General features: G+C 37.7%; 1 protein-coding gene across 1 annotated transcript; it reads left to right on the top strand.

Moving 5' to 3' along the window:
- Positions 1 to 1,965: 1,965 nt before the first annotated feature.
- On the top strand, positions 1,966 to 11,631 carry LOC140172461 (adhesion G-protein coupled receptor G6-like). Its single transcript, XM_072195608.1, has 11 exons — positions 1,966 to 2,433; positions 2,993 to 3,067; positions 3,229 to 3,344; positions 3,890 to 4,036; positions 4,369 to 4,741; positions 5,322 to 5,524; positions 6,071 to 6,241; positions 8,093 to 8,202; positions 8,801 to 9,066; positions 9,768 to 9,834; positions 10,962 to 11,631. The coding sequence occupies exons 1-11, from the start codon at positions 2,034 to 2,036 to the stop codon at positions 11,467 to 11,469; spliced, it is 2,436 nt and encodes an 811-aa protein (XP_072051709.1). The 5' UTR covers positions 1,966 to 2,033; the 3' UTR covers positions 11,470 to 11,631.
- Positions 11,632 to 14,201: the final 2,570 nt, after the last annotated feature.

The raw sequence follows: 14,201 nt of genomic DNA, 5'->3' as shown, positions 1-14,201 counted from the left end.
GTCTGAGGGAGTTCAAATATAGTGCAAATGAAAGCAAAACGTTTTTACCTTCCGATTGTGAAAAAATTATGTTGGGCCAATTTGGGCCAATTGAGTTAAGAGCGAGTAAGATTTACCGGAAGTACTTCGGAATTCAGCTAAAATCTTTTCATCATCATTAAACTTCTCATTTTATAATAAATAATTATCAGTATTTAGGCCTAAATGATTATTAATATTATTAGGGGCCGTCATTTTCTTTGGAGGGGGGTTCCAAATAGGCCTATACCGGGGGGTCATAACTTTTGGAAAGAAAAATAGGGGTCATAGCCTAATTTAATTTGTCAAGAATCATGACCAAAATGTAGGGGGTCACAATATGACCACAGATATAGGCCTACAGATAGGGTGTTTATTTTATTCAAAAGACTGATTTCAATGCAATTTTTTGGCGAAAATGACATTTTGATATCAAATTTTCTGAAACATGAGCACTTTCCAATAAACATTATAAGTAACTGCATTTAGCACCCCATTGAAATAAATGACCAGTGAAACAGACTTAACAATGTAATCAGCTTAGCATAATCAATATCCCCCGAAATTGCCTATTCAACAATAATTGGTCATAACCAACGTAGTACAAAAGATGCTTGGCTAGATCATTCTCCATTTATTTATATACCTCCATGCTTAGATCAGGTAACTCGAAAATCCTGTAATTTTATTTGTCACACCACTTATAAGAAACTGAAACCAAAACCGAAACTACCTGCCACAAATGTTTAGTTTTAAACAAAAGGTAGAAACAATGAGTTCGATATCTTGTGATTCAAGTGGTTAGGCAGGACAATAGGAAACCACGTGACCAAAACCAAAACCAAAACTAAAACTATATATTTGAAATGAGGCAATGCTGCGATGTGCTTCTTTTACGTCACTGTAACAAGAAGGGGTAAGAAATGATTATAAGACCATTGTAAAGAAAGAGGAAAATGGTTTGATGGATTTGTAGACGATTTGACAAAAAATTTGGAGGGGAACCGTGTCAAATTCCTCACAGATTGAGTGGCGTCCTTTTCAAAAACCTATTTGTATCGCGAGCGGCTTGCCGCGAAGCGTTAAACGGGTGGGGTTCAGGGGCCCGCCTTAGGGCCCCTGGTGGGGTACAGGAGCAAAGCCCCGGCGGCGGGCCCCTGGTGGGGTACAGGGGCAAAGCCCCAGCGGGGGTCAAGGGGGCGAAGCTCCCTGAAGCTCCTGGTTTTTGGCATAAGCTAAAAAATCAGTGTTTTAGAGTACAAATTTCACAATGAAAGTAGTAATAGATCTTCTTCCCTCTTTCTTTCCCTTATTTCTTCTCCCTACCCCTTTTCTCTTCTCCCTTCCCCTTTTTTCTTCCCTCTTTTTTCTTTTCTTTTTCCCCTTTCTCCTCTTCCCTCTTTTTTCCTTTTTCTCTTCTTTCCCTTTCGTTTCCTCTTTTCTCTCCTTCTCCCTTTTCCCTTCCCAGTTTTTTGTTCTTCTTCCCAGTTTTTTTTTTTGTGTCCGGGGGGCAGCTTGCCCCTCCGCCCCCCACTGGTTACGCCACTGCACATTTGCCCAGGATATTTGCGGGTTTACTTGTTTGTATATGACTATGCCCCATGCGTATCGATGATTTGCTCAAAACCCTTTACATTTTTGTGGATGGGGCTCTTCATGTTTGCATGTTTTAAAAGCGGTCGATAGTAAGCATTATGCTAACTATCGAGTTTTTTGAGTATTCGCTACTTGCACGGTTCCGCCATTATGCACTATGTGCGGGAGAGCCTCGAACTGGCAGCATACATGAATGGGAATTGAACTAGTCATAACGTTCTGTGTAAGGTTACATAATTCTTCCTTTCATGTATGCTGCCAGTTCGAGGCTCTCCCGCACATAGTGCATAATGGCGGAACCGTGCAAGTAGCGAATGCTGAATGTTCAAATCATTATTACAGACAGTACAATCGATGGTTGCAGAACCGGTAGGGCAATAGAAAATCGTGCACTTACAGACGGCGACGCTGGTTGGACAATGGTATCACCATATACACAGTTTGTTTGTGGTGGCCAAGTTACAAGATGGGCATATCAAGGAAAGGTATCGGGACCATGGCGAGCTATAGTATTCAGACCGACTGAAGGCTCTGTTACTGAATTCCAAATTGTCGGCATTAATGATATACCAGCAGGTGCAGTTAACACACCAGTTAATTATACAGTGTCTGAACATGAACGTATTACAGTCCAACCTGGAGATGTAATTGGATGGTCGTCTGCAGCTGGTGTAATAACATTTGATGAGGGAGGGAACTACGATGTCCAATGGGTTGGCGGAAATCTACATGCCAGCTTAGAAGTCAACCAAACAGTTAATATGACTACAGGTGTAGATAAACGGGAATACTCCATTGAAGCTATGGTTGAAGCTCCAGGTAACATAATAACCCAGCAAACACACAAAGCTTACAGAAGAGTTTTAAATGTCGGATTATATAAATGGTATAAAACCGAAACCCTTTGTAGACCCAAATGTTTCGACACCCCATAGACACAGCAACGTACCTGTACTAGTAGGCCCTAGACACACTTGAAAACAATTGATACCTTAAAGACCTTTGACCCCGAATGTGTGAACACTTCATAGACACTACAATGTTATGCATATGTACAAGTCAAAGTTTGAAGCATTTTGGAATTTTAGTCACATACCGCAAATGACCCCCAAATGACCTTTGAACCCAATTCTGTGACCAACCCATATAATAGACATGACTAATGACAATGTACCTGTAGCATCCCTGTGCTATGTTATTTGTGGCAAAAGAGGTATTATGAAGGTATTTCATCTGAGGCAGGAAACGACTCCTTAGTCCTTGGGGCATTTGACCCCAAACAGTGAACACATTGACTCTGGGGCCAATTGGGGCCAATTCATAATCTTAAATTAAATTAGATTCATTAAAAGATCTTTTAATAACTTTTAACCTACAGATGAAGCAACGACAACTGGTCCTACGACAACCGAGGATTATGATCTGCAATCCACGGCACAAACAAATGCTACAGGTACGATTGAAAAGAAGAAGAAAATTGGCCTAAGCAGTATAAAGACATTGCTATCATAGTAATAACGAAGTTTCGTGGGTGTTATAGTTTGCATCTTTGTTTAATACCTCTTCAGTCGACTTAACAAAATACCTCTATACACAATGTCACTTTCATTACAGCAAGTATTGCTTCAACTGAGACGGCTAAGATAACACATAAATATAGCATAACCCATAGCCAATCTGCAACAATACAAAGCATGGATCAACTAGATAAAGATCTACAAAAACTACCAGTAAGTATAACAACAAATAGAATATTTGCTCCCCTTTTAACGAGTAAGAGATTCCGCTACTTTGTACATAAATAACATCTACCATTTAAGGAGGGAGGTGTGTAGGTGTGTACTACTAGTCGGCGGTGTGGGGGTGGGTGTGGGGTGCGGATGTGTGAGTGTATGACATGTGGCACAGATATGTTGTGTGTATGTGGGGCTAGAGGCGGTGGGGACGGCCAGACCTAAATATTGACATTACTATGATAGGCAATTCATTCTACATAACAACCTATTCCATACACCATTTCCATGTTTTCGGTAACATCCTAAATCTCTTGCAAAGAAACCGACACTATAATAATATGACTTCGTCAATGCGAACATTGTCATTGCGCATGCTCGACTGCGCAGTGGCGATTAGTCTCGGTCCTAGCCGGTTTGTGCCCGTCACTAAACGGAGGAGCACAAACCGGCTGGGACCGAGACTAAGTGGCGATGTCTGCCTTTCGACGATAACGTAGCCAAAGTTTCTTTGCCTGATTTTCATTCTACTGTAATTTTAGGAAAATATAACAAGTGGTAATGTCGCAGCTGTTGCCGAAGAATTGGCTGACCTGGTTGCTAATGATGCTGAACTTGACGAGCAAAATTTGGACAGTATCAACGACGTTTTAACAGATATCGTTAATGTCAACGACCCGTCTGAGGAAGTGAGTAAATTATTAAATTAAAAACATGATTGAGACCTTCACGATGGCTTCAAACACGGTTCAAAGTAAAGCAAACAAACATTTACCTGAATTGGTCCTGAATTAAATATGTTTATTTATTTACAAATGAAAACATACCCCGAGTAATTTATAAATCAATAGATGATTGGGAGCTCGAAGAAACCGACCAGCGAGACCGAACGCCGAACAACGAGGCCGTCTCGGTCTTCGGCCTCGCTATGTATTTTTTACCCTCAGCTAAGAGTCAGTCTTGAAGGGGTAGCGAGAATGAGTTTGATGTGTAACTTTCAGTTTACTAATTGGGTATACAGGTTACGAAGTCAGTCGTGATACTTGTGGACGACATCTTAAATTCTACTGTTGGAGATTCAAGTGCAGACGTTTCCGCTTCCGTTCCCGAAGCACCCAACCAGATTCAACGAGCTTTAGAAAGCCAGATTGCCGCTTTGCAAACACAACCTGGGAATACCACTATCGAACAAGCAAATGTGGCTGTCCGTGCCGTAAAGGTACCAATAGATTCAGTCACAGATAGAAGGCTGGTCTTTCAAATAGTTTCTTCATCAGACGATGGTAACACGCTTGGTACGAATACCACCAACATTCGAACCGGAGAAGTACCAATGGAGGCAGAGGCTGCCATCTCGTTTCAGCTTCCCCGGGATATACTTGATAATTTTGAAGGTATGATCTCTTTTGTTAATGCCACATAATATTGTCAGTAAGCTTATGCTATTTGATAAGGAAACTTTATTTAATGCCCATTACCCATGGGCGCCGCCATATGATCAGTTGTACCACAATAACATATAGGAACTTTTCAGGCAAATATCTTCGAAATTACTATAATTCATACATATTTTAAATGTTTATAAGAACTATATTTGAAAAGTATTTACCGACGCAAAAAAAGTTATTGGCGGAAACCTTTATAATAACACAAGTGCCTTTACATTGAAACACACAGGATGACCACACATTGTGCCAAAGATCACTTTCCAGGAGAAAAAATCCAAACATACCTGTGCGGGGACTTGAACCCCAGACCTTTAGCTTGTGCGGCCAATGCTTTATAAAAGTAGTATAATTATTGATTTATAATAGCTTGATTGGGTTTTTCATGCTTATGGTCATTCTGAATGGGCATTAGTCATGATAAAATATCCTGCCTATAACAACTTAAAATAAAATTACACATTTCAATAATTATCATATTTGTATATTTTAATCATATGCATGTTATATCATTTTTTATTCATTTAAGGTAACCAGGCAATACCCATCAGTTTTGTTGTCTACCAGAACTCCAAGTTATTTCCATCAACAATTTTGGCGGATGTTTCCAGGAATGAGGATGACCCTCAGCGTGTTGTGGCAAGTCGCGTTATCTCAGCCACTATAGAAGGATTCCCAATTAGCAATTTGCCATCTACTCATCCCGTAGAATTGAACTTTGCAATTGAACAGGTACAAAAATGGCGATATTCTTCTCCTCCTCCTTGTTTTGTTTGCTTTTCTTGCAAGTCATACATGTATCTCAGTCTCTGCAGAGGGATTCCTGATTAACAATTTGTCATCTACTTATACTGTAAAATTGCATTTTGCAAATGAACGGGTATAATAAATGCTGATTTATTTTCTTCTCCTCCTCCTCCTCTTCTTCTTCTTCTTTCTTCTTCTTCTTCTTCTTCTTCTTCTTCTTCTTCTTCTTCTTCTTCTTCTTCTTCTTCTTCTTCTTCTTCTTCTTCTTCTTCTTCTTCTTCTTCTTCTTCTTCTTCTTCTTCTTCTTCTTCTTCTTCTTCTTCTTCTTCTTCTTCTTCTTCTTCGTCGTCGTCGTTGACGTCTTCTTCTTCGTCGTTGACGTCTTCTTCTTAGTCTTTTTCTTAGTTGAAATGCACTATCGAATCCACAGATAACAGATACTAACAGAACAGTATCTCATAACCTCTATAACATGTATATATGAACTAACCTTAACTCGATTCGTTTCATCTGCTTATGATAACCATTCAGGAAAGTGATGACAATACAACTAAGTTAACTAAAATCCAGTGCGTGTTCTGGGATAAGGATGCAAGTAACGGGCTCGGCGATTGGTCAAATGAGGGTTGTGAACTCAACCAATCATCAGATGGCAGAGTAATTTGTCACTGTTATCATCTAACCAACTTTGCTGTTATTTTGGTAAGACTTCACCGAATTATTTGTGACATTATTATTTGCAATGGCGTATTAGAACGGATAGGGGACAGAGATTCAAAATACTGATTCGAATCGCTCCATCGGTTGGGATATTAGAACAGAACATGGCTGTTGGTATATCGCCATGGATGGGGGGGGGGGGGGTGGTGTTACCACTTTTTAATACATGTCATCTAAAGTAAGCAAGGTCAGGACTAAATATTTACTGGGTTTATGAGAAAAATAATTATAAGCCAAACTTTGGATGTGGTAAGATTCAAGGGTAGGGCTAGTTTCGGTCCCGGTACGTCACCAAACAAATCGTCTGGCGACAACCTCATAGTACGTCTTTTCTGATTGGCCGAACATCAACTCAGTAAAAAAACCGTGATGAATTAGTCTGCACGTGAGTACGCGAGTAGCTGCGAGTCTCTGACATGAAAGGCGATATAATATATTATTAGTCTAGTCCTGTTGTAAATTAGTGTATCATTTTTACACAAGTCAGTCCTAATTCAGCAGTCACATGATTGAATAGCCATTTGAAAATCTTTTTATTTAGTTGGGAATTCATTAACCAATCAGCGATCGTCATTTTTACGGGGTTTTACCAGACTGTTTGTTTAGTGACGGAGGAGCAAACCGAATGGGACCGAAACTAGGGCAAGGTTGCCAATCGAGCAATTCTAATCATAGAACTTCTATTACTATCCGGGAATTGCCAGTCACTAAAAGTCACGCAACCGTAAGTGGATATCACGTCTATGACCTGAATTTTATTATTCCCGTGTTGTAATACGCAGACATAAAAACACATTTGTCAACACATTTAGCATTTGAAATTATAAGTAGAATATACCATATATTCTATAATAAATCGATGGGATATGACGGTGATTGTTAAATTATTATAATGCTTGATAGAATCAGACCGTCTATCTCTTCACAATGAGATCAACGGATCTCGAAGATTATAGTTACAAAACATTTCATTCATGTTCTATATAGCCTGGCTACATTATAGTTTCATTACAATCATGTTCATGTACACCAGTGACTTGTTTTGCATTGTGGGTTGAAAATTAAATAAGCCTAAATCGAAATGTACTAGAAACACTACACACCTACATCGCCTGGCTAATAATTACTTGGTACAGCAGAGATACTAAAATAAATACCCGCGATCGATACACCTGAATGTGATATGCACGATTTTGATATTCAGACGAAAATCGTTGGATACCGTGGTAGAAAATGATGAATATCTCCCGTAAATGATTTCGTCTAAAGAAACCAGATATGGTTCCTTGCATCTGAATATATGTATTGAAAAAGAAGCTGCGTCTTGAACTCAAAACTGGCAATAATTCTGATTTTATATGTGCCGAACTATATATATATAGCGCAGTGTATAGGCCAATCGTGTAGGTAGTCTAAAAGCAGTGACCTATGGCGTACCATGCTCACTGCACACAGCGAGATCAGAGTCACCGGGCTATTGTCAGTAGCCTCAGTCAGATGTCCTTCGGCCCATGCGTTTCAAAACTATTAAACAGGTCGGAACAAAATGGCCATGCGTGGCGGTGGATTCATCCTACCATGGCGATTTCTGCCATGAAGATATCGGGGCGATGACACTGTGCGCTATGGCCGTGGTGGTATACCATCTTTTCCCACTTCCTGTGATCCGAGGTCACAACATCGCTCTTTGAACTCGCACCTTTCGGTTCTAATGCTCTAATTAGTATAATCAAGACTGAGGTATAGAGTGTTGTAGCCTATACATTGCAGCTGTTGAATAACTGATGGTTGTTTGACTAAAACTGTACTTTTATTTCTTCTCTTTATTTGCAGGATAGATTCGGCGGAAGTGACCCCTTCTTTTTGGATGTGTTCAGTAAAGTAGGATGTGCGATTTCAATCATCTGTCTTATGGTCACTCTTTTCACATACATTACAAACAGGTTAGAACTATGTAATTAATAAATCAAGCCTATTTGTTTAAACTCTACTGAATGTACCAACACTTGATCGAGAAGTCTATTTTCCATGCAAATTTATGCAAATTTAGAAATTTTATATTTTTTATATCTTTTTATATCATGAAATGAAAGGAATAACTCGTATTATTGGTATAAAACTTAAAATATATGTAAATAGCGCCCTCAATTTTCACAAAAATATACAATTGATACAACAAAAATTACCACAAAAAGGCAGAAAAAGATATCAAAAGTTTGATAAAGAAAGAAAAATATATGTTAAAAATAGCTACAAATTTATAAATGTGTATATTAGTGTGAGATCTGTTGGTATCTTCCAGGTCTAGAATTGAAAATTATGTTTTGTTAGAAATAGAAAAATTAATAACACATCAAACAACTGTGCAAATACTGGCATTGCGTAGTCACAAAACAAAATGTTCAGGAACTTCTCGACGAGGGCCTCGCAGGATTAATGTAACATGCTAATTACGGATCAATATTTTTGAAGGAAAATAACATGCACATAGTTAACCTTTCTCGTGCATTTTCTATTTATCACGTTCTTGCCTTTTTGCAGGGATTTGCGTATGAAACCACCTCTACAAATTTTCATTAGTTTCTGTACGTCTTTACTATCAGTATACGTACTATTTCTCTTTGGTATTGACCGAACAAAGCCACAAAATGGATGTATCGTAGTGTCTGTGTTATTGCATTACTTCACACTATCGACAATTTTATGGATGGCTGTGGAAGCTTTCGCCATGTATATAGACTTTGTCAGAGTCATGGACCGTATCCACATCTCGAAGCTCATGTTAAAAGTATCACTTGTTGCTTGGGGTGAGTCTACACATTCAACAGCACAATTACCCTAGACTATGCCATAGTCGAATTTTGATAAAGACAAAATATTATCATTAATCATGGTGAACGGTACGCATTCCGTGGAATAAAAAATTATACTGAGTATAATTATGATCATTAAATATAATAGTCAGAGTATGTAAAATGGGCAGGTGGACTACGGAGTAGTCTACAACTACCCTGACATAAATAAAATCGGGTAGGGAGGTGTGTTCCCACACAATAACATTTTGTGATCAGCACAAGATACTAAATATTTGTATAGCCTTTTAGAAGCAAATATTTATGCAAATGACAAAAAGATGCATAAAGAAGTTTTCAAACAAAATTAATGTCTACAAAAATGTGTCTTAATCCTATCATATTTTTGAGGCATTGTGTCTTTATGTCCCGCTTTAATTCATGCAAGCAAACATGTCATTAATTTCGGTAACACATAAGATACCGACAGACATTGTTTAATCTTAAGCATCTAAAAATAGAAGCAAAATCACGAAACTCAAAAGTGTGTAATTGAGGATAAGGTTACCAACATCTCGCAACAAAATTTGAAAGACATCACACCTTTTTTTTCCAATTGACAAGATTTTCTCGTAATTACCGGTACAGGGAAAACAATGATTTGTTTGAAATGATTTATTTCGTTGCAAGTAATTCCGTTTTCAATTCATCAACAGGAATACCTGCTGTTATCGTTGTAGTTATAGCCATAGCCGACATTGGTCAATACCGCAATACCGATCAGTAAGTAATTCTTACTCTATACATCAGTAAACAAGGTTCTTTGTATCTCATCCAGCAATTATTGCCCTTGTGTACGTTCAGTAAACGCTGTTGCGTTATTTTTCAACACCTAATGAGAAGTGGCTGCTAATGGCTTTCCAGGGCTGATCTTAGAGTTGCCTGTTGGTTTTTCTTTTATGGAGTTTTGTCATTTCATCTTCTCATCTCAAGTTCACTGCTTGTCTATAGGAAGCCAGCAATGTTAAGATATTGTGTAGAGATCCAGTGTCATGCCATTTTGTCTTCTCATCACGTTACATCTGCCTTAGAGAAAATTTGATTGTTTTCACATTTTGGGTTCCTACCAGCTCCCTGAGGTATTCTATCCGTCACTGAGGTGACTAGATGAGTTGATTGCCTTATAACCAGGATCAATGAGCAACACTGATACGACGAACTTCTGTACAGTCTGTCCACTTAGAAGTACAAACCAAATCTGTGGCATCGGGGTCGATGCTTTGCGTCACACGCGAGCACGACGCAACGCGTAAAGAGCGTGGTGCACAAATCGCGCAGCAGTTGGCGCGCCAAAGAAGCATTGCACTGAAATAATTATTCTCATACCTCCAGTTTCCGAGGTCTATTTACTTTGTACTTGTACTTCTATGTGGACAGACTATAGTCATGGTTCCCAGGAAATGAGGCAATTGGTTGACAAATGTTGTGTTATGTACATTACAGACATTGTTTGACTATGCGCTATTCCCCTTGGCTGAAAAGGGTAGTAAATTATGACAACTTATTTAAGGTAACTTTCCGAATCCCTGCACTGCGGTGGTAGTGACTGGTGAAGTGTTCCAATAGCTGGTAATTTGCCGTACCGGGGGTAATTCATTCACCAGCGCAATCGCCTTAATTTGGAGCCTCGTGGCCCTTTGTGTTTGTTTGTTTGTTTGTTTGCTTGTTTTTAAATAAAACGAGAACTCTTAACAAATGTGAAACATTACATATTTCCCACGAAGAAAATGTGTGATTTTTCAAGTATAGGCAACAGAATGTGCATAAGATTGTTATTTTGTGTTATTATTTATGTGTGTGTTTTTTAAATATAATTTTGTGTTTAATCACATTTTCCTTTTCTTTTTCAGTTGTTTCATTCACATTGACTACGCATTCTACTTTACTCAAGTACTACTTCTAGGACTAACTATTGCTTTCAACGCGTACGTTTTTGTTCGCATAATGTACGTTCTTACATTCGGGAGGCTCAACTCGAGAACAGCACGCAACAATCTTAAAGAGATGACGAAACAAGAACGCAAAGAGGTGACGGAGCGCAAACGTCAGGAGATAAAGAAGCGAGTTCAGAATGCTATGAGTATATCGTCTGTTCTTGGCTTGACGTGGGTATTTGGACTCCTGTCTCTCACTCACAAAGATGCAGCTCTTACTTTCCAAATACTGTTCTGCATTTGTAACTCTTTGCAAGGACTGTTCGTATTTACCATGTTTTGTGTGCTTAACAAAGAAGTTCGCAAGATATGGAGCGACTATTATTGTTGCAAAGGTACAAGGGACATTTCACATATGTTGGGTGTAAGTTCCAGTGACACGACCACGGGCAAAAACAGGGACTGTAAGTTTGGCACAGGATAATAAAGCTGACATGGCATCGTCTCGAATGTAAATCAACACCAGCTGAAATTTATTATTATCAGCTATTCCGAGAAATAATGACAAATTAAACTTTTAATCAATTATGTTAAATTTATTTCGAAAATCATTTCAATTTTTGTGGTTTTATGGATTGCTCAGAATAATCATAATCCAAATTGGTTGAAGCAAGCTCTTATGGTAGACACATTCAAGACATGGACAGGCAAAACTGGTCTATGTATGTCAACAATAATATATTTTGCACTTAGTACCTAGCCCTTAAAGTTACCTTTCAAAAAATAGTGCTCTATTTTTCTGGAGTAGTTAGATTATACAGGGTGTCCCAGAAAAACTTACCGAGCGAATAAAATTGAACGTAAGTCGAGAAATAGACATCAGAATCAAAAAATTAAAAAAATGTAGCGCATAGCTTATTTTGTTGTGCATCACATACGAAAATTTTATTTGATTCCGTCGACTGGTTGTGTAGATATGAACGATTGCATAATGCCAGCATCAATGCAGTTAATTCCAAGTTTGATCAACAGGCGCTTTTTTCATACTTGCTCAACGCTTCCTAAACTTGTGTGTATCTCATTAAATTTAGTCCACATGTCATTGAAGATAAATAACAGTTTGTCCGAAAAAACTTTGATTTTTGCAATTGGAAGCTTTCCAACTTCAACTCTTTATGTCGTGCAAATATGTTATATTTTAACTTTCCAAAGAACATTTGAGCCAAGAATAAAAATGATCAAGTGCTTACAGCTTTACGTGTAATTTTCGATACCATGCAACATTAATGTTGAAAGATTTAAATTTTGCATTACAATTTATTGGAAATATTTCAAAAAAATTTTTCATAAATATTTCAAAAAAATGTGTGTGAGAAATTATTTTAAGCCAGCTGGAATTCTTTATGCAATAATTCTGTATGCAACATTTACATCAACATTGACGAAAAATATTTTCAATATCGTGCAGGTTTTCAAATTTGAACAAAACCCAATTAAATGTTTTGCAAGACACAGATTGTTTAAAAAGAACGAAAAGGATTTCACAGAACAAAATCTCATTGACAGTTAACCCCTAGTGTGCATTGTGTTGAATGATCTTTGTTTCAAACTTGGAATGTAGTGACTTGACGTATGCGTTATGTAATTGCTCATTTCTTCGCGATCAGTCAACCGATTCCAGTCAAATTGGTGTATAAGATGCAGAATAAGATTGGCTACACGCTGAAGTTTAGATTTTTGGATTTTGATGTCTATTTCTTGGCTTACGTCCAAATTTATTCGCCCGGTATTTTTTTCTGGGACACCCTGTAGTTATAGATTAATCCTCACTAATTTTAGATGTGGTAACATTGCCAAATAACTTAAACAGATTTAATGGAAGTGACAATAATTAACCTTGTGCTAAATGTCAAGTCCGAAAATAAAGTCCATTATTCGTTTGTTTGTCCTTGCTTTGCAACTGACCTGAACAAATAGCCTTTATAGATATTTTTACAATCACCCAAACACTTTCAAGATATATTCATTCATTCATTCATTCATCTTTATTTCATTCAAATATAAAATATAACAGCACAACAATTAAACACATACATTCAATGAGGAGGTTCTCGGAAGGCCGGATGGTCTGTATTAAGAACCCCCTGTCCTAACACACAAAAAATTTCAAATTAACAACAACAACAAAGTATACCGCAAAATGTCAAAAACACCCTCCCCCCTCATTTACCTTAACAAAACCAAAAGAGCCTGTTTTGTGATCAAGAATATGCAAGAAATTACAGAGATAAATGCAATACTACATTAACTATATTACAGATACGATACACAATTAAAGTATTTTAAGCCGTACAAGGAAATTAGATAAAATACTAAATGTAATTAAGAATAATATTATCTTTCACTTTGGTTTTGAAATGCTTGATCGTCTTTATGGTCTTTATGTTTCTCAAGTGAATTCCACTTAATTGGGCCCGCCGTTTTTAAGGTTTTATGAGCGAAATTCGTTTTAGATTTAGGAACCTGGTAATCTTCATTGTTTCTCGTGTGGTACTTTTGCAGAGTACTCTGCCTTACAAAATACAAATTAGCCAAAGTTATTGACGCAATGTTTATGTAAATGTCTTTAAAACAGTATATCATATTTTAAAACCCTTTATTTATATAACATTAATATTTACTTCTTTTATTATATGTTATGTTAAAAAAAATACTTTTTACTGCTTGCATGTTTTTCAATGTACGTTATCCACATTGTTATTGCTTACTCATACCCAGAAGCGGTCGACAGAGATTGAAATAAAGTTCAAGGCTCATAGATGTATATTGTGTATCTTATCTATAGACCACCATTCCTCTGTATTTTACAATATTTTGGCCCATGATCTGGGTGAAAAGGGCTTTATTGGGACAATCCTATTTTGGCCCATGATCGGGATAAATTTTGGTGGAAAACGGCCTTGTTGCCCCTTTTCGTTTCCCTTGCCTTTCCGATTTTCTCTTCCCGGTCAAGATCAAGTTACATATTGGGGTGGGTTTGTGTATGTGATGTGTGTTTGGGTCTATACGTCACATTAGTGAGTGTAAGATCCCGGGGTGGGGAAAGTCATTAATGTAACCGCAACAAAGATGATCTCCCGGCCCCTCCTCACATATCTGAGGGTAGGGGTCATAATATTGAGCTCCCTTGATAGTGCAACGTAATGCATAAATGAA

This window comes from Amphiura filiformis, chromosome 16, assembly GCF_039555335.1.
Source record: "Amphiura filiformis chromosome 16, Afil_fr2py, whole genome shotgun sequence".
Classification (NCBI taxonomy): Eukaryota; Metazoa; Echinodermata; class Ophiuroidea; order Amphilepidida; family Amphiuridae; genus Amphiura; species Amphiura filiformis.
This window is presented reverse-complemented; position numbering and strand designations above follow the sequence as displayed.